We start from the raw sequence: 27633 nt of genomic DNA on the forward strand, positions 1-27633 counted from the left end.
ATATGGTCATTATGTTATGATGGTGTATATATTAGTATTTTGTTGTAATGCCTTAAGTTACTATCCTTGTCCATGTGTTTAAAAGCAACTCAGCATTGAATGAAGTTTTTAAAAATCTGATTAAAAACGATCTTGATTTATTCAGATTAAAAATATATATTCATTTATTTTCACAATAAAACCTTCACTTTTGTTGACATGACACTACATCTTCTGTTTTTTTAGTTTATTGTTTTACTGCACTGACATACGAGCTATTTGGATCCATTGAGTCGATTGCAGTAATTTGTTAACACAACAAAAATACTAAAACGCATAAATACAATTATTGGACAACTTGGCTTTCATCTTCGACTACATTTCCCACAATGCCCCGGGCGCTCAGCGGAAGTCGCTACGTGTTCGCTCTCCTAGATCCCAGTTCAGGAAGCGTCAACAAACAGAAACGAGAGTTGGTGCTTTCTCCTGTGAAGGAGTGCAGCAAAAATCTGGTAAATATCCTCAGACATGGAGCGATTTAGTTATTTATCTGTCTCCGATGCCTTTTATATTAGATTTGTCTTGAATGAGACTAAATTGGCCTTTATACCTTCTGAAACTAGCTAGCAGCATGCTAACTGTGTCAGCTAGCGTCAAATAACTTTAAAAAATAACCTTTATCAGTGTTTATAGGGAAAAGCCTTCCTCAATATGTGGTGTGTCTGCTCAGTGTGTCTTTGGTGTATATATGAACCAACAGTTAGCTTAGCTTGGTCAGTGTGTAGCTTAGCTTTTCAGTAACCCGGTGTGTTTATGTGCTGTCACCATTTCTGATGACTAATCAATGATAGAACACAAAAGGTGTCATATGTTACACATGTAAATATGTTTGCTATTAACGAAAGAGCCACAGAACTGTGTGTGTTGCTGTAGACATGTTGTCACTAAGGGTCAGCACTGGTCTGGAGTTAGCATGACAGGAAAGGTCCAGTTAAACACCCTACTCTTCTCCTACTGTTTTCTTAGTTTGACAAAATACTGAAGTTGAACTATAATAGCTGTGTATGATCCATTGATCATAAACCCTAAAATGCACAGTCTTTGTAATTTGTCAGCTTAAAAAGTCTGTGCGTCAAAATAATCTGGCACAACAACTCAAGGTCCAAGTGCATGATCTGACATTGTCTCAAAGTTTTATTCTTCTCAACTAGATTTTTAAATAACACAGATTCTTAATTAAAAGTTTGCCAGCTTAAAATGTTGAAGCAGGCAGTGTGTTTATTCTGCTGGTTACCACACAGTTCCAGACAGTCACTTTTAGACTGACAGACTCATCTGGATATTGGAGTATTTCAACCTGTCTGTCATCTCCCTCACCCTCTTGAACTTGAAATCAAATCTTCAGCACCATGTTGCCGACCACCTCGCCGCACAGCAACGGCGCCCCCGGCTCCAGAGACGCAGCACGCCACACGGCGGGCGCCAAACGCTACAAGTACCTGAGGCGGCTGCTGCATTTTGGACAGATGGACTTTGATTTTGCCATGTGGCAGATGCTGTACTTGTTCACGTCGCCACAGAGGGTCTACCGCAACTTCCACTACCGGAAACAGACAAAGGACCAGTGGGCCAGGGACGACCCTGCATTCCTGGTCCTGCTCAGCATCTGGCTGTGTGGTCAGTCAGACTGTGTTGTTATTTATATAATGCATCTGGGCTAATCCTGATGTTGTCTATGTACAATGAGAACTAAACGCTCCCTGTGCTCGTCTGTAGTGTCAACATTAGGCTTTGGTCTGGTGCTGGACATGGGTGTCCTGGAAACGCTGAAACTGCTGCTGTGGGTGGTTTTTGTTGACTGCATAGGAGTTGGTCTGCTCATATCGACGCTCATGTGGTGAGTCGCAAGTTGGTCTGGTTTACTGTATGAAAATCATCTTCACATTGTCTCTCTAGCTTTTGGAAAATTGAGCTCTAAGGTGGAATCTGTTCTTCTTTTGTCTATTCCAGGTTTATCAGCAACAAGTACCTGCTAAAGCAACCCAGCAGAAATTTAGATGTTGAGTGGGGCTACGCGTTTGATGTTCACCTCAATGCGTTCTACCCACTGTTACTCATCCTGCACTTTCTGCAGCTCTTCTTCATCAACCGTGAGTCGATTATCTCTTTGTGTGATTTGTAGCTGCATGTGTTTAAGGACATCATTCTGTTTAAGCTGTTAAATTATCTTTAAAATGCATTTAACATGTTTTATTAATCATTCCTATAAAATATCCAAGAGGAGAATAAAGTTTTGATGCAAGACAAAAAATAAAATCAAAACCAGACTTACACAGATGTAGTTTATCAGATGTTGTGTCTCTATTTGCAGTTTGTGGTTTTGTGTGTTTCAGATATTGTGGTGATAAACTCAGACTGGTTCCTGGGATACTTTGTCGGAAACACTTTGTGGCTCATCGCCATCGGTTATTATCTCTACATCACCTTCTTAGGGTACAATGGTAAGCCCCATTCACCTTAACTGAGACTTTAAAATGTTTAATTATAAACCACTTGTTATTGAAACAGGATTAAAGTCGGTTAAACTGATAAAATGATGGTCAAAGTTACTATATATCGACTATAATTTATTACTTATTTCACTTGTTTCTTGGGTTTAAGTTTTTTAAGTGAAATAAATATTTCTGATTGAAAGTATTGGCTTCACTTCATGTTGTCAAACTTTATATTCACCTTGTTGGCCCTGCTCAAAATTCAGCTTTTTGATTGGTTGTAGTGCATATAATATATTAGATTATGTTTCAGTCTGACTTTGTATCTTCTTCTGTCTTTAACCCGTGATCGTGTGTCGTCCTCGCAGCTCTTCCCTTCCTGCAGAACACGGTGGTGCTGCTCTACCCCTTCGCTCTGCTCGGCCTCTTCTACGTCCTCTCCATCTCTCTGGGCTGGAACTTCACCCAGAGCCTCTGCTCATTCTACAAATTCAGAGTCAAATAAAACCAGTTTGCACTTCAAACTGGACACAAGACACCTTTAGGCCGACAAGCCATCAAAATCCTTATTTGGGGACATCAAATTTATTTTCAGCGGCTGTCGGCCAACATCCGGTGGAGAGGGACTATGGAAACTGGGACCTCTGGGTTGAGTTGCGCTGACTCACACCTGATTTTCTGTTTGGATCTCATGATGACCTGCAGCTGAAGAGTGGTGTGTTTGGACCAGTTGCAGAAACAACGGGACAGAAGAGACGGAGCTTTTATCGTTGTTCTTTTTTGTATGATTTGTAAATAGTTCTCTGGCAGGTTGTAATATATACACAGAGCGTTGTTTCTGAAGGGGAGAAATTTGCTTTGTTTCTTTGAGTTTGGTTAAAAAAAACAGAACAAAGTAAAATCCTGATTATTGAAGAGAGGAGAGGAAAGTGGAAGAATGTGGGATGCAAACTTTTTTCCTTTTCTTTTTCTCTTGAAGTGTACATTCCAGAGCACTTTCAATAAAAGGTTTTATTAATTTAACTGGATGTGGCTTTAATGGAGGAATAACCTCACCTTTGGTGAGAGTGTAATTGCAGTTACATGCTAAAGCCACACAGTGGCACTGTTGTCCCTGCAATGGGCGACTGGACATGATGACAACCATGTGCTGGAATAACACTAATATTTCTGTTTTATAATATATAATACAAGTTTTGAACATCAGCCATTAGTGGAAATATCTCAGTAGATTTTATAATGACTCTTTAGTTTCTATTTTCCATATATAAGAAGCATTATTATTATTTTAAGCTTTCCAAAGAAAACATGAGAAATGTTGGTGTATTTTCTTTAATTCACCAGATTCCTGCCTTCTCCTCGTCACAGCATCTCTTTACTTCAGCGAGTTCATGAACATCTGCTTGAACTTCTCCAGGTCGACATTCTGCATGATCACGGCCTTGTGCTTCTTGTTCAGCAGCTCCATGTAGTCCAGCACCATCATGCCTCGGGTGTATTTCCCCTGCAGCTCCACTGTCACGGCAACCTGGGCGAGGAAGAGGAGGGAAGGAAGAAAAATGGGTTGAGCTGGATGGAGATTTTAAAAGATGAAGATGTAGAGGCCGCTCACCTCTTCACTCTCTGTTATAAATGTGTCGTCGATGGCTGCAGCCATGGCGTAGGTGTCGCAGGAGTTGAACCCTTTTCCTTCTGTGATCTCCTTCTGATAGTTGGCCGACTGAGCTTTCTGCAGATTAACCATGGTCAAAGTTATCAACGGAGTCAGATGATGGATGGAATAAAAGCAATTTCTGATATCATGCATTTCACAGCTCCCTGTTCTTACCTTCATTGAGAGGCTGGTGATCTTCCTCATAAACGCAGCCTTCTCTGTGTTTTGGGACAGCCATTGCTCACAGAAAGTCTGACAGAGCAAATGTTTCAGGTGGTTAGTTTGGAAAGTTCAGCTGCTAACAACTCAATATGGACTTTACATGCAAATATACAGTATGTTTTAAATGTCACAGCGAACATTTTTAAAGGTTTAATGCATTGGCTGGTAAATGGATCCATTTCTCTACAACCAACCCACCAGTGTTCTGAAAAAAACAAAAGAACCAGTAATGTTCACATTATTCTGTGCAGCCTCACCCACGGCAGACTGTTCCTGCAGCTGAACTCCCAGGGGGTGATGAAGGTGGGGCAGGTGTAGCGGTCCAGCACGATGTGGGCGGCCTCGGGGTCGGCCACAAAGTTGAACTCTCCGCACACTGTGGTGTTACCTCTGGCTGCACACACAGACACACATTATGTAACAGAAGGGACAAACGCATGTATCTGTGTGATTAATGTTTTCAAAAGACTGACGTACAGTCTGTGTTTCCGCCCATGATGTAAAGAGCCTTGAGTTTCTTGGGGAGGGAGGGGTCCAGCTGTACTGCGACGGCCAAGTTAGTGAGGGGGGCCGTGGCCACCAGGGTCACCTGTTCACAGAGCAATGACACAGAAATACACACTTTTTCTTTTTCTTTAAAAGTGTCCTCAGAACAGGAAGAAGTATTTCAGGCTGGTGCTTCCCAAAAGAGACCCCCCCCAAAAAAGGTCAGAGGTCAAAGTCAATAAACTACACTCTGGTCTATGTCTGTGTGTCATTCACCTCTCCGGGGTTTTGATTAATTATCTTGACCATGGCAGGCACGCCTCTTTTTTTCTGCAGCAGCTCCAGGCCGGGGGCGTCCGGGTCCGGGGCGTCGCCCATGCCGTCCTTCCCATGGTAGTCTCCAGCGTGGCGCCGGTTGGCCAGCAGGGGCCCTGAGCATCCTCGGTACACTGGGATCTGAATGTAATAGTTGTGTAGGGTTGTGTCACTCTCTCACTTAGATCCAACCTTTACTAGAGTAATGATTAATAATAACTTACATCCAGTCTGTTGCAGGCTTTCAGGACGCGCAGCGTATTCATGAGGACGTTCTCCAGCGGCGTGTTGCCATAACAGCAGGTGATCCCCAAAATCTCCACATCGGGGGCCGCCAGGGCCACCATGATGGCCTGAGCATCATCCACCCCTGTGTCCGCATCGATAAACAGCTTTTTTTTCATGCTACGCTCAAACACAAGTAAGGTAGTCCCATTGTAAATCCTCAAATCCAATTTTCATTGAGGAAACTTAAGATATAAAAAAATTCTGAACAGAATTTGGTCGATAATGTTACATCAGCAGCTCCTGTGCTTCAGGAAGCTGGGGATTATGGCTAATGTTCTACGCAGACAACATATTTATAGGCTTTGTTTTTTCTCTCCATCAAAACCATCAAATCTCTTAGAACCACCACGTGTGGCGTCAGGGAGCACTGTCACTTAGCAAAAGTTACACAGGGTTGCTTTAAAACACTTAATAAATGTAAAGAAACATCAAGTAAAAAAAGTTGAATCTACGCAACATGAATATCAAGTACAGGTTGAGCAAATTCTTTTTTTTAAATAAAATTTTACAGCATGTTTAGGTGAAATCTAAATTCAGATATGTTAAAATGAAAGATAGTCAGCTTTTAAAATAATTAAGAACGAATGGTTATTCTACTAAGAAAATGTAAAGAGTCTGACCTTGGGATTGAGCAACGTCTCCTGTTTGCTGTGTGATGATGAGCTGCAGCTGCTGTGAGCTTTTATCTGTGCTGCAGCCTTTTAATAGCACGGAGGAGTTTCTTATGACAGAGGAGAAACACTCTGGCCAGGGTACATTTCCACAGAGAGGCTGTAGAAAGGAACTAAAAGAAGGCGTTGGTTGAAGGAATGACTTGCGAAGAACACTGATGAACAAACAGTGGCACAGTTTGATAAGATTTTGGAGTTGAAATCCTTGCTGTTGGAATTCCTTGCAGTTTCAAATTCAAAGAAAACTTTTATATTTCAATTTTTTTTTATGAAAGCTTAATAATGACATCCAGCTACTTTTAAAACATGCAATTAAAATAATTAAAATATATAAGGCGTCATCAGGAAAGAGTTCAAACTAAAACTTCCTCTCTGGTGACCTGAGAAGTAAAACTTGTGCTGAAATACAGAAGCATGGGAACAAAGTGTCTCGACAAAACATCTGTATAGCATCTGGCTTGAATAAAAACCTCATGTGACCTCTGGTTTTCATGCTTGCATAAAATATTTCGCAATCGACATTTCTACCAGCTTCCTCCAGCCAACACAGGCTTGTCAATCCAAACCAATCCTCTACACCACTAGTGTCATGTCCCCTTTGCATTGAGTAATATTAACATTGAGCTTTTTACCTTGGGTGTTGAACATAAAAACTCCTATAAGATTTGAACCTGTGTCCTCAGAGACCCCAAGCTGTTCTCTTTCCACCTGAGCTACAGTTATTGGTACATCTTAAACATCTTTATTCTATGAATTTGAGTGTTTGTATTGGGTGTAGGATTGTAAATGTGATGAATTCCAACAAGATTTGAACCCTGGTCGGCAGAGGTACCAGTCGTCCATCAATAGCCTGAGCTATTCAAGCAGATATGCTTGAACTCGCACTCGTGAAGTTCTCAAATCTCTTTGATTTGTGAGTTAAACTTCATAAATCAGAGTCTTAGAAGATTTGAACTTGTGTCCTCACTGTTTCCAAACACTTCTATCCACCTGAGCTATTTGTTCAGATGGCTCAATCCAGTTTCTTTAAGCTTTTGAGTGTTTTCATTGGATATTGCAGCTTTAAAATTCATATAGTCACACACAACTTAAACTCACATCCCGATTGAAAAAATAGTAAGTATTTATTTCATGAAAGGGATTCTACAGCTATTTGATTGGAAGGTGTAAAATGGAAAGCGACATGTAGAACCAAACCTGCAGCCAGGAGGACACAAGCACAGGGTCACATATTCTACCAGGTGAGCTATAGGGCCACAGGTAAACGTTTGTCCATCCTGCACAAATCTGGAAATGTGTGTGAAGGTGCCCTGACTTTCCCCAAACCCGACAGAAGAGGTCAGCCTCTGACAGGTAATAAGGTCTTATAAGGAAAAATTGAATAAATCCAGTATATTTTCTATTTGATGGTCAGACACTGAAAAAAAGTGGAAATCTTTACGAGAAGAGCCATTTTTATTGATTTGGATCATTCATATTCACTTGTTACAGCATCTTCCTACTTGAGAGAATCTGTGAGCAGTTTCTTGAACTTCTCCAGGTCGATCTTCTTAATGATGGTGACCTTGTGTTTCTTCTTCAGCAATTCCATGTAGTCCAGCACCATCATGCCCCGGGTCTGGGTCCCCACCAGCTCAACTGTCACTGCCACCTGCATGAGGAACATGACAAGACCGTTGTGGGAAAATGATATGAGCTGAGATGATTTGTCCAAATTCAAAGGCAGCGGCCCCTCGCTCACCTTCTCGCTCTCTGTTATGATTGTGTCGTCGAGGGCTGCAGCCATGGCGTAGGTGTCGCAGGAGTTGAAGCCTTTTCCTGCTGTGATCTCCTTTTGATAGTCGGCCGACCGAGCTCTCTGCAGAGGCAACAGTTTCTTTTAGCTTTTGAGTGTTTTCATTGGATATTGTGGCTTTCAAATTCACATAGTCACACAAGATTTAAACTCACATCCTGATTGAAATCAAAGTTAATATTTGTGGATGCAAGAGTTTCTATGGCATTTTGGGCTTTTGTGATTGGACGGTGTAAAATGTAAAGAGACATGTAGAACCAGGCCTGCAGCCAGTGCAGGAGACCTCAGGAAAAGAGTCTCAGGTTCTACCAGGTGACCGGGCCACAAGTGAATGTTTGTCCATCCTGCACAAATCTAAATGTCTGTGAGGATGATGCGTCAAACTTTATTACTTGGTTGAGTTGCCTTCTGCCTGGAGCCTTCAAGGGCCCAGCTGAGTGCGTGATAACCCTTCTGAGATCACTGCATACTTTCTACTTGTGCATACACGTGCAAAGGTTTTATAACCTTTCAGTTGATGGCATCTAATCAAACCTCGTATCACTTACTGTCATCGAAAGGTTGGAAATCTTTTTCATGAAGGCGGCCTTCTTTGTGTCTTGGGCCAACCACTCGTCACAGAAAGACTGGACACACACACACACACACACACACACACACACACACACACACACACACACACACACACACACACACACACACACACACACACACATTCAAACAATGATTATTTTATGTTAACACAAGAAGTGAAGGGTTAAAGCCCCTCCTCAGGTTGTTCTTCGCAGCCTCACCCACGGCAGACTGCTCCTGCAGCTGAACTCCCAGGAGGCGATGTAGGTGGGGCAGGTGTAGCGGTCCAACACGATGTAGGCGGCCTCAGTATCGGCCACAAAGTTGAACTCTCCGCACGTAGTGGTGTTGCCCCTGGCTGCACACACACACAGACATGCAAAACAATGTAGCATACAGCAGATTAAATGTATATTTAAAAATATAGTGAGAAATTACATACAGTCAGTGTTTCCTCCCATGATGTAGAGGGCCTTCAGCTTCTCATGAAAGTTGGGCGCCAGTTGTACTGCTACAGCTAGGTTAGTGAGGGGGCCCGTGGCCACCAGGGTCACCTGTACAGAAGCAGCCAAGTTAGACATGTTGCATCCTGTATCATGCTTTAATTGCTTTGTTGAAGAAACTGGTGACAAGAAAATATTTTTGAGCTGATATTTGATTAAATCAGGATTTCCATAATAAAAGAAAATCAAGAATGTGTGTCTCACCTCTCCAGGGTTCTCTTTCACCATCTTGATCATGGCCTTCACAGCGTTCCGACTGTTCAGCAGATCCAGGCCCGGAGCATCCGGATCTGGGGCGTCGCCCAGCCCGTCCTTCCCATGGTAATCTCCAGCGTTTCTTCTAGCAGCCAGCACGGGCTCTCCACAGCCGCGATACACCGGGATCTACAAGGTAAGAGAGGTCATGCTTCATACAGGATCATGCATGAGTGAAATTCAGCCAACCAACCACGATGGCTCCCACACATCGTCTTTCAATCTTACATCCAGCTTGTCACAGACTTTCAGGACGCGCAGCGTGTTCTTGAGGACATTCTGCAGGGGCGTGTTGCCATGGCAGCAGGTGATGCCCAGGATCTTCACGTCAGGGGCCGCGAGGGCCATCATGATGGCCTGAGCATCATCCACCCCTGTGTCCACATCGATGATCAACTTCTTCATCCTATGACAAACATGTGGAGAGAAGTAAATAATTAATAATCAGATCTGCAGATTACTGATTGTGGATTTTGGCTGAAAAGTTCAGTTGATCATGGAATGGATTCTAGATCACAGGGAGTGCCATGATAAACACCATCCATTGGCACTTGGAACCAATCCAAAACATTTTTACAACGTAATTACAGTGGCTGACGGAGCTCGTAAAACATGCAAGACGGATAAGAACAAGTTGTGCACCATCTGAAACACATTATTAATATACATGTACAGCTTAGATTAAAGTTACGTGTTACAAACGATATATATGATGTACGATCAGGTTATAAATAAAAAACAATATTTGTCTGTGCAAGATATGCAAAATTGCGGCAGGGCTGAGGATACTTTGGGGCAAAAAGGGGAACAACCCAAACTGACCCCTCAAAAAAAAAACCACACCCTGGCAGAGGGTCTTGTTTGGAGGGTTTCCTGAAACACCTTTACTGACAGAAATGGAAGGCAATACATAACCAATATTTTCTTGTCACCAGTTTCTTCAACAAAGCAATTAAAGCATGATACAGGATGCAACATGCATATATTTAAATTTGTCTTATTCTGATTGCCGTAATGTGAATGGTTCCCGTTTTTGGTCTGAATTTAGAGTAAAATTAAGTTTTCTTTACTCACCCGCTGAGTGGATCCGAACAAGGTTTCTGCTGCTTGAGGAGGAGGCGGCGGCTGAACACTGCTCCAACCTGAAGAGCTGCCTTATAAAGGCCAGAGACACACAGAGAGGTGTTGGCCTATGCAAATGAAGCAGCAAAACGTACAAGCGCTACAGGATTTACGAGCATCCAAACTTGTATGGTTTTAGTTTGATGCATAGAGTTAAATGCACTTTTCTGCAGAAATGTTTTAATCAAGGTCTAACTTGTACAGCCAGGATACAATACATCGGAACAAATGTTATTTTCTTGATCTAATGAGGAAGATTAAGGTTTCGCAGATTTTATGCATGTTCATCTTGATTCATAAACAGATCAGAGACATAGAGTAAAGTGACTGCAACAGAAATGCAATGTGATTTATTTTGACCTTTTGACAAAAGGACATTGTTTTGTAATTCATATCTTACTATCTGATCTCTCAGGTTGAGTAGCTTTGGAGATTTCATTACAACAATGTTATTCAACAGATTATTTCACAATACCCACTCCGTTACGACATGCAAACCTTAAAAAAAGACATGTTGTTCGCTGGTATTGAAATGCTACTTTTGGTAATAAGAGGATCTAAAGCAGCAACGATTGGCTGCTGCACAGATCCTGTTCAAACCTGCTACATGACCCTGATGAATTTAAATTAGCGGGTTTATTCCTCGCCAGAGGTCTTGGAAACTCACCCAGTGTGAATCTGCAGTGAATGAACAGTAAACGCCTGCAGACTTGAATGGTGTCTAAACTGGTTACAGATGGAAAAGTGAGACGCTCATGCCCCTTCCTGTCTACCTTCTATGGAGTATTACACAATCTACAAAAGACGCTGATCATATTTAAAAAGAGTTGAATTGATTTGCATGATTTAGACTCCCAAATTAATTCCAATTATTTAATAATTACATTTATTTTACAACTTGACTGATTCTGGTCATCACTGGACATCTTATAAGTCGATGCTTGAAGAAATTAGTGGAAAAACCACAATCATTTTATTTGTATTTATTCCACAGCATTTTGGCAAGACTTGCAGCATTAATGCATTTAATACTGGAGTCAAAGTTTAGGTTAAAAATTGACTTGATACAAAGATGGTTGACGTGTGTCCACTTCCTCCCACCATCCAGTAAACACTGAAGCACATTACTGTCACACAGAGAAATGCATGCTACTTCAACGCATTCATCAACATTAGCTTGAACTTCTCCAAGTCGACAGTCTTCATGATGATCGCCTTGTGTTTCTTCTTCAGCAGCTCCATGTGGTCCAGCACCATCATGCCTCGGGTGTGGGTCCCCTGCAGCTCCACCGTCACTGCCACCTGCATGCGGAAAGTAAAGCTATGTTGAATACAGAAACGTCTGCTTCATACTTTAAACACTTTTGGAATTTGTTTGATAAAAAAGTATACAAGGTCACCTGTTCGCTTTCTGTCAGCAGGGTGTCGTCGATGGCCGCAGCCATTGCGTAGGTGTCACAGGAGTTAAACTCAGTTCCTGACACCAGCTCCTTTTGATACCGCTCCGTCTGGACCATCTGCGATTAAACACAAAGATTTAACAGCAGATATACAGTGTGTTACATTTATTCTTTTCTTGTTTCGGACACTCTCGTACCTTTCTGGTTAAGGAGGAAATCCTCTCCATGAAACGAGCCTTGTCTGTGTCTTGGGCCAGCCAAGTGTCCACAAAGGACTGAGGAAGAAAGATAATTTTTCTTATTAGTGTCACATGCTCAGAGCGTCTCTGGTCGTCATGGGTGCTCCATAGAGACTCGTGTTAACTGGTGTTTAATGACAGACCCACGGCAGACTGCTCCTGCAGCTGAACTCCCAGGTGGCGATGTAGGTGGGGCAGGTGTAGCGGTCCAACACGACGTAGGCCGCTTCAGAGTCAGCCACAAAGTTAAACTCTCCGCACACTGTGGTGTTACCCCTGGCTGCTCACACACAAATCAAAATCAGTGTGATAAACATTGAGTTGAACATTTAGAGAAAGATACAATCACACATGGAACCTACACTCAGTGTTTCCTCCCATGATGTAGAGGGCCTTGAGCTTCTCGGGGAGGGAGGGGTCCAGATTCACCGCCATGGCCAGGTTAGTGAGGGGCCCCGTGGCAACAAGACTCACCTATGCAAATCCAAGAGAGTATAGACAACAGATCAGAAGATACATTTCCTTTTCATTTCAAATAGGAGAGAGAAAACATGATGAAAATTATTCTTTAGGAAACAGATCTTCATGGTCCTCTGGAGTCTTTCTGTTGAAATGAATTTTAATGCCAAACGCTGACCCACCTCTCCTGGGTTGTCATTGACCATCTTGATTATGGCCACCACAGCTTTTTCCTCCTGCACTGCATCCAGACCTGGAGCGTCTGGATCGGGGGCGTCGCCCAGTCCGTCCTTCCCGTGGAAATCTCCAGCGTGGCGTTTATGAGCCACAAGGGGCTCTGCACAGCCTCGGTACACTGGCACCTGTGTCATGGAACGAGTTTTACTTCACATTCAAGAAGTCACCACTACATTTCAGATGCTTTATTTCTTCATTAACATACTTACATCCAGCCTGTTGCAGACTTTCAAGACGCGCAGCGTGTTCTTGAGGACGTTCTCCAGGGGCGTGTTGCCGTGGCAGCACGTGATGCCCAGGATCTCTACACCAGGTGCTGCGAGGGCCATCATGATGGCCTGAGCATCATCCACCCCTGTGTCCACATCCATGATCAACTTCTTCTTCATCCTACATTGAGCAGTAAGAACAACATCACATTTGAGGAGAGGTAACTATACCGGTTAATATCAGTGCAAATCGTGCAACCTCTCATTGGAGCAGTTTTCCTGACGGGCTGAGGAGCTAAAGTCAAAGCATGTGACGTGTAACAAAGATATTTTCTACAACCAGGTCCAAAACCTGTTCTACTGGTTTATAGGAGCTGAGAGAGTTGAATATGGTGCAGGTTAAAAACCTTCATGAGCTTAACACCTACAAGAGTTACAGTAATAACCTGAGTAAACTACTAAACTAAAATGTAAAATCCTTACCTGGTGATAATCTATGATCCTGACTCGTGCTTCTTACGTCTGCACTTTCTGCTGAAGGGCTGCTGACTGCTCTGACCAGAAGAGCTGCCTTTCACAGCCCAGAAACACATATGGGTGTCGGCACTTGAAAATGCAGGAGGTGGCCATGCATTGACATTCGACACTTAAGTGGCTCGAATGTGGTGTTTCCTTTGACGTCAGGGGGATAATATTTATTATGTAAAGGAAATTTCAGTTGAATCCTTTGTCTTCTCACAGTTCTTCAGACAGGAAAGGAACAAAATAAGAAAATAAATAAAAAAAGATCTTGTATGTCCCATTCTTATAGCTCGCTGCAAGCTACAGCAAGTCTGTTTGTCTGCAGTCTACCCTACAATCAAAGGGACTTTATGTGATTTTCCAGAGTGACTGACAATAAAAGCAGTGCTCAGAAAGACTGTGTTGAACCTAGAATCCTCAATTATTATGGCATCAGATGAGACCAAACTTATATTTTTTAGAATCCAAGTACTTTTCTCATCTGTTTAAAGGGTTTCTTTCTTGTCACAGACCACATGTTGAAAGATGTTGACCAGCTGTTCTATGATAACAAGAGGGAGGCGCAGGATAACACTTTTTGTCTTTAATCGTAAAAAAGAATAAACAGTACAAATGTTTTGCTTTGTACATAGTCATAGTTTCATTTCTTCCCCCTTATCTAATACTATAGGGAGTGTTGCACCTTCCCATTAGAACTGAGCTCTTATTAACTCCATGTCCTTTTAAAACCAGTCCATGTGAACACGAGTGTCCGCTCCTCATTCCCCTGAATCTCCTGCGTCTTGTGGTTCTGCTCTGGGTTTGGCCAAGTTGGCCCGGACCCGAGCCTGGTCCACGGCATCCAGCAGGTTCTTGCAGTCAAGTGCGAGAGTGTGAGCGGCTGCCAGCATCTGCCGCTGGCACTCCTCCTTCAGCGTCGTCACAGAGTTCTGCTGTGCGAGTCGCATCTTATTGATCAGCTCGCCTAAGTCCTTGTTCAGCAGCTTCTTTGTGCCCTCGATCTTAAACAGGGAGGAGAGGAAATAAACTTCAATGCTGCATTTTTTAAGTCTTAAGTCTTTAAAGATAAATAATACCCATATTGTTTCATGTGTTTAGGTATAAGTCAAGTAAGTTAAGACAATTAAAAATCCTAGATTTTAACAATAGCAGGGGGGTTTTCACACTTGTGTTTTCTGCCACAATAAGACAGTCATCACTACTTTACCCACTTCCTCTATGCATGTTTGTGACTGTGGCTGCTGCAAAGAGAGAGGAAGTGAGGCGTACCTCTGTGGTAACAGAGCAGTGCAGAGAGGGCAGGATCTCATCGACACTCTGGATCAGGCTACGCAGAGTGACACCCACCACCTGAAGGGGGAAAAGGGGGTAGGAAAGGGACGGCAAGAATGGAAAAAGAAAGGATGAAATCAAGTGGATGATAAGAAATGTAATATCCTGTGAAGGTGCTTCCCAGGTTGTTGATGGACTGACCTTGACAGCGCTGGGGTACTCGGAGGCGGACAGTGTGCTGACATCATTCTTCAGCTGAACAACCTGTTTCACCATCACCATGACGCCGGTGTACACCTGATCCCCCGATCGGTCCAGCTCAGCTGTGGGGCGATGCTACGGCACAAAAAAACACCCAGCTTCACTTTCACATATCCAGTCATATTAACACTTACTTAACCTAATATATTTACAGTAGAGGCTTGGTTTACTTTACCTGTGCGACTTGAGGAGGCATTGGGGGCTTCTCTGGAGGACCTGACAGACAGAAAGTGTCACACATTTTAAACATGACACTCTAAAGAGTGGACTAAATTGTATTGAACTTTTGATCAAGGTGTATTTTTATGCATAACTTTTGCTCTTTTCTGTATTCTTCTCTTTCTCCAGTTAAATATCCGATATCAACGTATGCTTTGTAGCTTAAACAGCACAACATTTTATACAAAATTAAAGCTTGTTTGAGTGAATTGCTATACAAATATAATTCTTTTGAACAGGACTCACCATTTTCCAGGCTTTTTTCAGGGGGCTGTAAAAAGACAGAAGTACAAATAATTGGTCTCAAACCAAAGCTTTTAAATGATGAATACTAGATGTTTAATGTTGAAATAAAATCTTAAAAGAAAATATGTGTGTTGCTGCCCTCTTATGGTCAAAAAGAGACTAATATAGTCAGCCTACTAACATTTACACAAGAGGAAATTCAAAGAAGAGTATGTACCTTTATTTGTGAATCCTGTCGCACAGCAGGATCCTACACAAAAACACAACGTGTTCAGCGGTTGTGCAAAATTGAAGTGACGTGGTAAAGTTGGTCAGATAAGTCGTAACACTGTAGGAGCATTAGAGTGACGTTTTTCATTAATTCAGACATGTCTTGTGCCCAAGCCAAGAAGAGACACGCAACTCTGTTTCTTCTATAATTTCTTCACGGTCTTACTCCCACAAACCACTTTGTGTGTACTGTACCTATATTTATACCATATATGGAAAGTGAGGACATTTTGGCTGGTTCGCACTTTTTTAGTGGCTTGTTTGAGGGTTAAGACACTGTGTGTGTGTGTGTCTGTGTGTGTGTGTACGTACGTGTGTGTACACGTGTGACCACTCACCAGTTGTCGTTCCTCTTTCTCCAGCCACTGTCTATCCTGTAGCATTTCTAATCTTTGTCTTTGTAAAGTGTCTTCCACGTGCGCTCGCTCTTTCTCCCACACTGGCCTGCTATCCCTGTCTGCTGCCTACACATACACACACACACACACACACACACACACACACCATCATTATATTGATATTGATATCAAGCATTTTCACTGTATCATTTGTGCAAACTTTACTCAGCAACTTTTCTCTTTGTTAGGGAACAATTTGTCCCAACAGGAGACTGAAATAGCTCAGTTTCACCTACATTTGGTCAGTTCACGTACATGTGAGTGCACATTAGAGTATATTTATGTGTAAGACCACTTCTGTGTGGTGTGTGTGTGTGTGTTTGACACCTGTTTATGCATGTCCCAAGGAAGCGTGTTGCCTTGTTTTCTGGTTGGCTGGTGAGAGGGAAAAACACAGGACATGTCATTTAATAAAGGGCTGTCAGGCAAATAAAAAAACACATACAAAAACTGCATATTTAAAAAGTCACTCTGTAAATGAAACATGAAAAAGCAGCATCACACATCAAACATGAAAAGCAGAAATAACTGAACTGTGAATTATATTTCCGGCACACTGATCATTTCATGTTAGATTATGGGTTTCCTTGCATCTCAGCGTTAGAAGGAAATTTAGCACTGAGCTTCTGACAAAGGAGATTGACTGCAGAGAAGTAGTGTGTGTGTGGTACCTTGGGTGGAGGGTCTGTGAAGTTGCACTCTAACAGTGATGGGTTGGAGCGAGACCTCTCTGGCTTGAGATGCTGCTCCGACTCCATCCTGTGGATATCACTGTCAAATACACAAACACAGACAGGTAGTTAAACATCTGAACTTTTTAAATGTCATCCGACCCTGAGCTTGATCTTTTCCTTTTGTTTTCACAAATCTCAGGAAAAAACAATGACCTGAATATTTTTGCAACACTGGAAACAGTGTTACAACATGAACATCCTGTTTTTGACCATTGAAACCAGTATCACAATCAAAAAATCTTCCAAACTTTTTAAAATGAGGAAAGAAACCCCTGAGTGGGAAGCGAAATTAAAAAATAATGTGTGTGTATGTGCACCTGAAGGAGCAGACGAGCTGGCTGAAGCCAGGCCGGGCGGGCGGCTCGTAGGCCCAGCAGCGATCCAGCAGGGAGTAGACGGTGGGGGGACAGAACTGCGGTTTGGGGAGTCGCACTCCAGACTCCAGCTGGTGGATCACCTGCCCGTTGTCCAGCCAAGAGAACGGCTGCTGGGCCAATGAGAAGATCTCCCACACACACACACCTGGTTGAACACACACACACAGGCTGAATTGTCTCGTGTCACACAGAAAAGTGTTTTTTATCTTCCTGCATTTGGTGTTTTCTCACCAAACATCCAGACGTCGCTGGCTGCGGTGAAGCGTCTGAAGTTGATGGATTCTGGCGCCATCCATTTGATTGGTAATCGACTGACTGAGGCTGCAAGCAGAGGAGCAATATGAAAAGACACATGGACACATATTGAATTTTTACTCACATTTATATACTTTAATAAAGACTGAAATAAGTTGCATGCTGAAGATAAATTAAACCAAAATGAGTGAACAGATGTGTGTGTCTTGTGTGTGTACCTTTATAATACTCATGTTCATCGATGTAGCGTGACAGCCCAAAGTCTCCGAGCTTGACGCATTCGGCCGACTTCACCAAGACATTTCTCACAGCTATATCTCTGCAGACATAACGGAAAACAGACATGAGTTTACAGCAAAAATAAAAACATCACATGAAAAAATTAGGTCAAATAGCAAAGGTGGTTTGTGTAAATATCTCGCTGTCAAGAGAAGATGCTAAAGAGAAGCTACTTCATCTGATGGTAGGTGACAAGCCAGGCTAGCTGGTTAGCATGCTAACTTCAATCAAAACAAAGAACAGAATAAGAGCCATCATGATAACTTCAGCAGAAGCAGTTAGCATATTAACATCAGTCGAAGCATAGAGGTAAGCATTCTAACTTTAGTAGAAGCAAACAATATAATAGAAGTTAGCATGTTGACTTTATTGGAAACAAAGCATGATAAAACTTAACCATGCTAATAAAAAGAAAAATATAGACTAGACATTAGCATGATAGCGTCAGTAGAAGTGAAAGGTACAATTGAAATGATCATGCTAACTTAGGTGTTTACTTCAGTAAAGAATAGAAGTTAGCATGCTAACTTAAGTAGCAGCAGTAGAAGTGTTGCTGACTAGAGAGACGGCTCTTAGCTAGCAAAGGAATGAAGTTTGAAAAGACTAACTGGTAAGTACACTGTTGTAAATGCTAATTTTAGCTCTGTAGCAAAAAGCAAAATTACTTTTATGTATCTCAGCAGATATTTTACATTTAATAGTAATAAAATGTCCATTTTTATTAGTAGAATCCCTGCAAAGCAACAACTCATGTGAAATGCATTCGTCCTGATTTGAAATGCACTGTTGCTAAAGACACAAGGAAGGATGCCTCCATTTATGTTTTTAATTTTAAATATAAAAAGTATGGGTGGTTTTACCTGTGCACCATGTTGAGGCCGTCCAGGTAAGCTAAGGCTTTGCAGATTTGCAGACTGTACAGGATCAAGGTTGGTGCGGTCAGCATGTACTGCTGCTGTATGAGGTACTGACCCAACTGGTAGACAAACAAAAACATCCACTTCTTATAAGATTTCATCTAAGTTGTGTTCAGACTCGTCTTAACATCAGGAGAATAGAACATGTAAATGTATTAATCACCCACAGCAGTAAAATGTAGCTGTGAGATGTGAAAATAAAAGTTTCACAAAGATAATAGATAACTTTATTATGAACAAACAGCAAAACCACACCTCTCCATGGTCATAGAGCTCCATGACGATCCAGACAGGATCGACCTCAATGACCCCAATGAGACGCACGATGTGTGGGTGATCCAAGTGTTTCATCAAGCCTGCAACAGCCAGAGCAATACACCTCTGATCAATAACATATATAATTTCTATGATCTATTAATGCCAGAGAACGAAAGTGACAGACTGGTTCAAGCTTTATTTTCAGCTTTCAGCGAAAGGCAGAGTCCACCTAATGGAAGAACTATGAAAGCCATTCTCTTAACCAGTCAACTTCAGAGACAGCCCAAGCTTTCATTTCTGCTTAACGTTGAAACCACCATCAGAAAGGACACTCTAACCACATAGGCATGCAAACACGCATATGTTTTCTAACTTATTTCACTGCCCTTCAAAGAGGAAAAAAATAGCAGTGAATGCCGCTTTGAATTGGATTTCTCATGAAATAGAATAACCAAGGCCTCTTTTATCTCTTCGAGTGATCACAAAAGAATTCCACTGAAATTTCAAAAAACGTAGCGTTCATTCAAACAAGGGTTTGGAGTCACATGATTTTTTCTATTCCATAACGTTCTCTAAATCACCAACCTCAGAAAGACTTTTCGTCTTAAGGGTCATCTGCTAACACTGAAACAGCAGCAAACTCATTGATGTGGGGTTTTTCTTTTCTGTCCTGCCCCACCAGGTGATGCACTAGGTGGCCTCCAGACTCTTTTATCCAGGACTTAGTTGTTGATGGATTTGATTGACTTGTCAAAGTGACACATGTTGACTTTTCGTGCTCACTTTATCGAGAATGCTATATCTGGTTTTCCTTCTACACCTACGCTTGTTGTCAGTCAGCTCTGGAACAAACTGGTCTGATGTTGAGGCGACCACAGCCTCCAGTCTGAGCTTCTTCACTAAGCCATAACCACACAACAGGAAGACTCTACAGCAACTTTCTGACTGATGAAACATGCAAAATGAAATGTTCCTAATCACTCTTTTATTACTTCACCCTATTTGTGTAGCAAGTAACTCGTGAAGGGGAGAGTTTTACACTTCCTGTTACAAAGTTTTGGCAGACTGTGCCGTGCTGTCACCTGACTTAGACGTTGAGCAGTAAACGTGTTTACAGAGGAAACAATCACTGCACCATCCTCATACTCACCAGCTTCACTGAGAAACTTCTCTTTTACATCCGCTGAGCATTCTTTACATGTTTTGATAGCTACGCGGATCTTCTCCCCCGTCTGCACAGACACACACATACACACATAGACACACATGCATCACTGTCACAATAGTGTACCTTTTGATTTTCCCCAAGTGCATTTTTTTGCATTTCTTTTATACTTTACATGATAAAGTGAACTCACAGGGCTTTTATATTCTCCGTCATGAACCTCTCCAAAGAATCCCTCACCCAAGATCAGACCCAAAACAATGTCATCTCTGGACATCTTGTGTTTGTCTGGACACACACAAACACATTGAGAAACAGAGAAATAGTTGTATGAATATATTGTTGAGTTGTGTTTATACTATACAGGCAGCTTTAATTTTATTGAGCTGTAATTGAAATTGTAAATGGATGTAATCATTTTTATATTTTTGTGCTGCATTCAGGTACGTCAAGCAAGCAGCAGAGGCATCGCTGCACTTCAACAGTATGCAGCTGTGCAGGTGAGCTACATGTTAAACTCCTGCAGGTAATTTAGGAAGTAAACTTTGAGTTTATAGTAGTGGAAATTCAATATACCAAGTCGGTTGAGATCCACCTACGTACACACCCCTGCCACTGCACAAGTGCTCTGGCTGAAACCGAAACTTGCTGAGAGGCACGTCAGAGCAAAACCTAACCTCTCTGAAATGTTGGTTCCGTCTCGGGTAACTGGGAGTGTAGTTTTTATAGTTTCTATAGTTCTATATGTTATGATTTTCTTCTCAAGGAGGAAAAGAGCACCTTGATTTAGTTACATAAAAGAGGGAACTGTTTGAGAATAACACACGATGACTGGTTTATTGATTTAACTGACAGGTTATAGAATATCGATTGCAATGTATTGCCCGCAGACATACTCACCACCAGACAATGCGCTGCTTTCTGGAATCTCAGCATAAATATCAGTGTCTGAAGTTAAAGAAAAATGCAGAAAAAATAACGATTTGTTTTGCATTTAGAAGGCAAAATCAATGCTGATCAGTCCATGTGAGCTATTGCTTTGCACAAAATAAAATAGCAATATAAGCAGAATGGTACAAAGCTCAAATTAAATATTAAATATAAACATCAATTAATTTATAGATTGTAGATTGGACTCAAACCTCTATCAGGAGCACTGGGGGCACTGCTGGAATAAAGAGAGACATTCTTTAAAAGCAAGAAGTCAATGACCTTTCATCTTTTGAACAGCAATGGTTAAACCCTTGTTTTCTTTAAAAAAAAATCAGTATAGAGAAAATAAAAAGATAATGAGAAAAGGGGAAGAGGAGGAGGAAAGTGTGAAAACAAGTGTGAAAAAGTGTTATCTTGAGTGACTTGTTAGAGTCTTCACGTACACTTATTAAACATCGCACTTACTGTTTAGGGATGTCAGGAAGTTTTTCTCTGCCTGTGAAAAAAAACCACATTTACTTTAAATTAAACAAAGGGCTCAGTTAAAATCTTTATTTAAAGAAGTAATTTGAAGTGTTAAAGAAAGTGAATAAACCACAAATTCAGTGATGGAAAGTCCCAAGTACAAAAGATAATAAAAAGACAGGTTGTTAAATAAATAGAAATCAGGATTAGTACTTTTATTGTTATTATTGTACCTTGGCTGGGTCTGACAATGAGCGAGCCCTCAGCGCTGCCGTCCAGGCGACAGTAGCCGTCAATCAGGTCGGCCATGTTCTCGGCTACAGCCAGGGAGGGGGTGTTCACTGACAGTGGCTGGAGGGTTTAATGCACAAAATATTGAAAAGCTTTGCACAACTGACCCATATTTTTGAATGTGTGAAAAGTGACGTGGTCTTAATCAGGGGGACACAGCCTGGCCCTATCCAATATAAAAAAAACACATCACTGCACCCATCCAATAAATAGTTGCTAGTTACAAACTGTAAGAATTGAACAAAAAATATATGAAAACAAAAAATGATTTAGCTGTTTGCTGGTAATACATGAGACATTAGGGCTATATACCTGCTGGGCTCCCTCTATGTGCACAGTGAGCACAGCTCGACCGTCGCTCTCTGCAGAGCAGGAGATGCTGCGCACCTGAGAGAATGCAGCCAGACAGACGGGCTGCATTGAGAAAAAGATTCAAAACTTAGAAATGAAGAAGGAATAAATAGAGAAAGGGATGCAGGGATGCTGATTTGCAATAATGGATCTTCATGTACAGCATCTCTTGTCTATCAAGTTGTATAGAATGTTATTTCTTTCCACTTGACATGAAGAAAAAAACAATCAACATCAGCAAGAATTTGACAAAAGCAGAAGAGAGGAAGGGTTTTAGCTCACGGTTGAGTTCTCAGTCTGCTGACTGATGCCTTCAGGGCTAATGACCAGGTCTATTGTTATACTCCAGCCATGCTACAGACACAGAAAACACACAAATACACAAGCAGAGAACAATCAATAAAACTGCGCATCGCTGGTCTTAAAAGAGAAACCTTAACCATGAATACCACCAGGAAATAGCCTCTCATTTCTTAGAAAATCTGAAACACTGAAGCGCTCACCACCAGCTGACAGGCGAAGCTCTCCTGTGTGAAGCTGTAGCACTGGGCCAAAGTGCTGAAGAACTTGGCCACACACTCGTCCTGCTTCAGTGTGGAGTAGCCCTGAAACGTCTGCTGGATCATCTTACGCAACTGCTTGAGCTGATAAACACACACACTTTAAATTAGCTAATTTTGTATTAGACTTTAAAATGAAGATTATTTAAGGTTTTAAACCAGGTAAATGACTTGTTCCTACCTTCATGCTGTCGATAAGCTCTCTGGGAAAGAACAGGTCCAGCCCGACATCCTTCCTAATGGAGGAGAGAACAAACCTTTGTTTTAAAAAAGCATAAAGAGTAAGATATGTTATCTCCACAACATTTTGTTTCCCTGTTTGTCATCTTTACACAATGGTTTTTGGTGAAGATGATTTGACAGTAGTGCATGTATCACATAGACTTAAAAAGGCCTGATCTAAAAGGGAAGTCGCAGGTTGCCTTAATGGAGGAACAGGGCGATGCACAAATACAAGAATCACATTAGACTCACTCTAATAGTTCAAAGTTGGACTTTTTCTCCAGTCCGTTTGGATTCATGTCTTTGTAGAATCTCCTGTGAACATATAACATTAACATTGTATCATGTAGGAACAATATAGAATCATTGCTGTTGTTGTCCCCTTTTCCTAAAGCTATTGCAGTGACATATTTTAATTTTTTCAGGAGTGTGCATGAGGCCGTAGTTGTGCAGTACCTTATCTCCAGACAACCGAGCTGCAGCGCCATCCCATCACTGACCTTTGAAGCATACTGCTGCATGTAGTCACTTCGTACCTGTGGGTAAGCACACAAACACACACCTTTCATTGACTACAACTACCATAAACACATATGATACTCCTTATCTAATATAAATCTGCCGGGAACAGGGATAGACACACACACACATCACTGACCTGCTGATAAAAGTAAAGCATAGTGGTTCTGTCCTCTCTGAATTTCTCCATGAAGTCTGATGGGATGTATCTGAGCCTCAGGTCATATCTGCACAAACAACAGAGTTAAGTTCTTCAAGTCGGGGCTCACGTTGTAAATTAGTAAAACTACGACAGTATTAAAAAACAGACAGAACCTCCACTCGGCCTCCAGGTGCTGTTGTTCATAGCGCTGAGTGAGTTCGGACACTGTCAGGTCGGGGTGCAGCCAGTGTTTCTCTGAGGACTTGAGGTGTTTGAGGAGGAGGCTGTAACACAGGCTGTGTTTTATCTCTGGACCCACACAACCACTGGACAGCACCCCATGAATGATATCCTGGGATACAAGTCACGTCCAAGTAGGTGATGAGCTTTTTAAAATAAATTATAGCAGAGTACAGCACCGTACAATAGACTGGAGCAGAGTACAATCGAGTACAGCAGAGTAGATTACAGTATAATAAAATACAATAAAGGAGTGTAAACAGTGGATTACAATAGAGAATAGTTGTGTACATGGTGCCTTAGAGTAGAAGAAATAGTACAGAGAAAAGCCCAGTTTTTAATAGTGGAGTAAAGTACAGAAGAGTAGAGTACTGTATAGTGACGCACAGTGGTGTAAAGTATAGTAGAGAATAGTACAAAAGAGTACAGTGTAGCATTTAAAGTACACAACGGATTTCAGAAGAGTACTAGAGCAGAGTAGAACAGAGCAGAGCAGAGCAGAGCTGAGAAGAGTTTACCTTGACAGTCCAGCCATCCTCACAACGGACCAGTTTGAAGTTCTTGCCCAGGTTGGAGCTGTTGCTAAGGAAACACACTTTGATGATCTTCACCGGGAAGATGTTGTCCCTGGCGACAGTTGCCGTGGGAGAAAAATCCAAGGAATCTGAGCGGCTGGTGAGAGACATGCTCCTCCAGGACAGGGTTGTGGTGTCTCCTGACATCGCACACACACCGCACACTCCACACACACACACTCGACTACTGCTCAGAGACATACATTGTCGTCAAGCCTCCACACACTTTTCACTCTGTCTTTTCCCTCTGTCACACACACACACACATTTAGTCACACACACGGAGGGATGCAGAGAAGCTGGAGACAGAGTTGAACCCAACAATCACAATCATTCTCTGTTGGATTTGAAGAATTTACAGAACATTCCCACGAGTCGACTCCTGCTGCGATCTCTGTACTCACCGGTTTTGCATCAGCATGAGAAAAGTCAGACTTTATATCTGGAAACAAGTCAACCCCTGCTGCAAACTCAACTCATGTTGCATCTGTAAACATTCAGATATTTGTTCTTCTTTGACGGGCGAAGAGGAGTCGTCTGTAGCTGCGTCTTGTCTGAAGAAGAAGAACCGCATCAGTGAGTAAAAGAGGAAGCGGCACTCACCGAAAAATAAGGAAGTTAACAGAAAACCTTACAGAACTGATGAAACTGCCATGTCACCCCCTATCTTCTTGCATACAATGGCACAGTCCAACAAAAAAAAACACAGCACACCCCCACTGTGCTAAAGTAGGCAAGGCTCACTTCCCTTTCTGATGTTTTTGGATGAGCAAAACCACAGTGCAAGTGAAGTTGGTGTTTTTTTTTCACTTGTGCAGTTTAGTCGCCAGATTGGTTTAAAGCAGATGGACCCAGGATGAAGGGTTTAAACAAAAAGTTTCCTTTTGATAGGTGAATGTCTTTGACAGAAAAATAACAACAAACGCAGGAATCTCAAAAGTCAAAACTAAAAAACAAAAAAGCACACAGGGGAAAACACTGGAGGCTTACACAAAGAGGTAATAATTAAACAGAAAACACGTAATAAACACACTTTTTTGTGTTATCATACAATGCTGTCATTGAAGCATCACAATACACCAGAAGTATCCCATCAGATTAGATTGACTTTATCCAGGCACGACACCTCCACCTCACTGTATTTTATTCTTTAAATCTTCAGATCAACAAATAAAACGTTCTTTGAAATGGAAAACATTATTAATGACCCACATTGTGTATTTCCTATGTCGGCGGGGGTCTGACCACGAGTCCTCTCTCCCCCTGGTTTCACGTTACACCTGAATGGTTTCGTTCTGCCTCTCTTGACTTTGAATCACCGGTTGACGACTGTGTCTGAGTCGATGTGTGAGAATTGGGTCACGTTTGCAGGAAGAACATGCTGATGTGTTACAGGAGCCACAACCACTGGTGGAAATAAAAGTCACAGCTTGTTTTCCCCTTGCGAAAAGCCCACAACCATTTGTTATGAAATAGTTTGATCCTGTTTGTGATCATATAATATCATGAAGCTGGCAGCTGGTTGAGTTATGCAGAAATATAGATGAACTTTAGGAAGTCTGAAACATATTCATAACAAATCTCCTTAGGATTCGATGATGTTGGTGGTGGAGGAGTGAAGATTTGGATGCCATCATTTATTATTCACATCAATTTCATCATTCTTCTCTCTTTTATTGTATTGCTAATTCACATATTTATATATTTTACTCGTAAAAGTGAACATCCTGTTGGGCTTTGTGTACAAAGTTTTCAAACCCACAACCCCCACCCTGTTAGCTTCTGGTTAACAGCCCAGACCCCACAGTTCATGTTGAGCACCACTTTCAGATCTTCTTGTTGTTTAGCTTTTTATGTTCCTCTCTTTTCATTGTTCTTGAATATAGTCTTTTTCTTTTTCTCCATGTTATTAGTCTCTATGTGCTTTGTTTAAAAATTCTGAAAGCTTGTCCATTATAACTAAATGTATTAATTGGTATATGGATTTGCAATAATCAGAGTTAACCCGTAATTGTTATCGCAACTTGTCAGTTGTCACAATTAGGATTGTATGTATAAAAAAGATAAAGTTAGAGTTAACACCGTGTGTTTCAGCCACATGTTAAATATGTAAATTTGTAAATGCAGCTCTGCATTAATTAGCCTGTTAATCATCTGTGGGACCGTCCTGTGATACTGATGTCAAGTCTTAAAAGATGTGAAGAGTTAAAATGGAAGTAATGTTTTTGCCTTCAAAGTAAAAGTATTAAATGAATGATGGGGAGAAAATGGTCTGCACTGAAAAGGCATGATGTTAAATTGTTAAATGTTTATTTTACAATGTGTTGTTATGTGACAATTTCAATATCTCTGATATTCCAGCTTAACTTCAACTGCAACCTTGCTTCGATAAGTATCCTCTCAGACTTTTGGAAATTGATATTTGGCACCGAATTAAAAAGAAATGAGGCAATCCAACAGCAATGCCAAGGCTAAATATATTGCTACAAATGTTTCTGGTGCCACATATTATATATTATTTCCAATAAGGTGTAATAAGTTTCCTCTGTTTAGTCCACTTTAAGCTTTTTGTATGAAATAATAGACTTAGGTTGCGGTCTATAAACAACACATAAACATACAATGAGCAATACAAAAATGCATATTAATATTAATTCTCTTTTTCAATACAAAAAAGCAGTTCAATATGGTTTTCCCATTTACGTATTGTCAGCATACAAATCATTATATGGTTTTCATTGTGAACAACAACTTGTGAAGGCTTTTAAACTGAAAGTCATGAAAGGAAGTCACATCCCACAGTGGCAACATTGACCCTGATGTTGTTGCTACTTTGTGCACGCGCAAACAGAGAGAGAGAGAGAGAGACAGAGACAGAGAGAAGGATAGAGAGAGAGAGAAGGATAGAGAGAGCAGTGCAGAACATGAGAGTGTTTTTAAAGGAAGGAAGCTGCTTTATTTCTCATTTCCACCTCTGTGCGTGTTTTCTATTAATAGCAGAGGCTGATCCACCCAGAGTAACGGGACTGACTGATGTTCTCTCCAGGAGGAGCTGACTGAGCCTCCTCTCTCATTCTGGAAGCACCACCAGGAGAGAGCAGACAGTGAGGAAGAGGAGGAGGAGGAGGAGGAAGACTGCTGCTGCTGCTGCTGCTGATCCAGGACACCACACACCCTCAGCCATGAATTCGGCCGAGCAGACGGTAACGTGGCTCATCACGCTGGGGGTCCTGGAGTCCCCCAAGAAGAGCATCTCGGACCCA

The 27633-nt window shown here is 41.6% G+C and overlaps 5 protein-coding genes across 5 annotated transcripts; 1 reads left to right on the forward strand and 4 right to left on the reverse strand.

The window, feature by feature from the left end:
- Positions 1-404: 404 nt before the first annotated feature.
- unc50 (unc-50 homolog (C. elegans)) lies at positions 405-3494 on the forward strand. Its single transcript, XM_061066756.1, has 6 exons — positions 405-491; positions 1385-1656; positions 1756-1876; positions 1990-2129; positions 2373-2480; positions 2840-3494. The coding sequence occupies exons 2-6, from the start codon at positions 1389-1391 to the stop codon at positions 2974-2976; spliced, it is 774 nt and encodes a 257-aa protein (XP_060922739.1). The 5' UTR covers positions 405-491; positions 1385-1388; the 3' UTR covers positions 2977-3494.
- Positions 3495-3815: 321 nt separating this feature from the next.
- On the reverse strand, positions 3816-6089 carry LOC132996476 (inosine-uridine preferring nucleoside hydrolase-like). The gene is made up of 8 exons (XM_061066758.1): positions 6057-6089; positions 5373-5553; positions 5110-5289; positions 4825-4936; positions 4605-4741; positions 4300-4377; positions 4084-4200; positions 3816-3999 (listed from the first exon to the last, which is right to left on the reverse strand). Exons 2-8 carry the CDS (start codon positions 5550-5552, stop codon positions 3847-3849), a joined length of 957 nt encoding a protein of 318 aa, XP_060922741.1. The 5' UTR covers position 5553; positions 6057-6089; the 3' UTR covers positions 3816-3846.
- A 1516-nt stretch (positions 6090-7605) lies between these two features.
- On the reverse strand, positions 7606-9639 carry LOC132996887 (inosine-uridine preferring nucleoside hydrolase-like). Its single transcript, XM_061067252.1, has 7 exons — positions 9462-9639; positions 9183-9362; positions 8918-9029; positions 8697-8833; positions 8451-8528; positions 7849-7965; positions 7606-7758 (listed from the first exon to the last, which is right to left on the reverse strand). The coding sequence occupies exons 1-7, from the start codon at positions 9636-9638 to the stop codon at positions 7606-7608; spliced, it is 954 nt and encodes a 317-aa protein (XP_060923235.1). The 5' UTR covers position 9639.
- A 1865-nt stretch (positions 9640-11504) lies between these two features.
- LOC132996478 (inosine-uridine preferring nucleoside hydrolase-like) lies at positions 11505-13079 on the reverse strand. Its single transcript, XM_061066759.1, has 7 exons — positions 12900-13079; positions 12636-12815; positions 12357-12468; positions 12138-12274; positions 11953-12030; positions 11756-11872; positions 11505-11657 (listed from the first exon to the last, which is right to left on the reverse strand). The coding sequence occupies exons 1-7, from the start codon at positions 13077-13079 to the stop codon at positions 11505-11507; spliced, it is 957 nt and encodes a 318-aa protein (XP_060922742.1).
- Positions 13080-14008: 929 nt separating this feature from the next.
- Positions 14009-24904, reverse strand: LOC132996575 (protein-tyrosine kinase 2-beta-like). Its single transcript, XM_061066876.1, has 30 exons — positions 24775-24904; positions 24314-24669; positions 23729-23907; positions 23553-23640; positions 23351-23430; positions 23147-23209; positions 22854-22908; positions 22616-22756; positions 22395-22466; positions 22074-22175; positions 21704-21821; positions 21471-21501; positions 21215-21240; positions 20973-21020; positions 20266-20360; positions 20058-20139; positions 18905-19005; positions 18593-18708; positions 17672-17772; positions 17430-17519; positions 17139-17343; positions 16759-16858; positions 16415-16462; positions 16028-16153; positions 15637-15669; positions 15420-15444; positions 15130-15170; positions 14895-15029; positions 14691-14771; positions 14009-14422 (listed from the first exon to the last, which is right to left on the reverse strand). The coding sequence occupies exons 2-30, from the start codon at positions 24569-24571 to the stop codon at positions 14180-14182; spliced, it is 2883 nt and encodes a 960-aa protein (XP_060922859.1). The 5' UTR covers positions 24572-24669; positions 24775-24904; the 3' UTR covers positions 14009-14179.
- Between the last annotated feature and the right edge of the window lie 2729 nt (positions 24905-27633).

This window comes from Limanda limanda, chromosome 23 (assembly GCF_963576545.1).
Source record: "Limanda limanda chromosome 23, fLimLim1.1, whole genome shotgun sequence".
NCBI lineage: Eukaryota > Metazoa > Chordata > Actinopteri > Pleuronectiformes > Pleuronectidae > Limanda > Limanda limanda.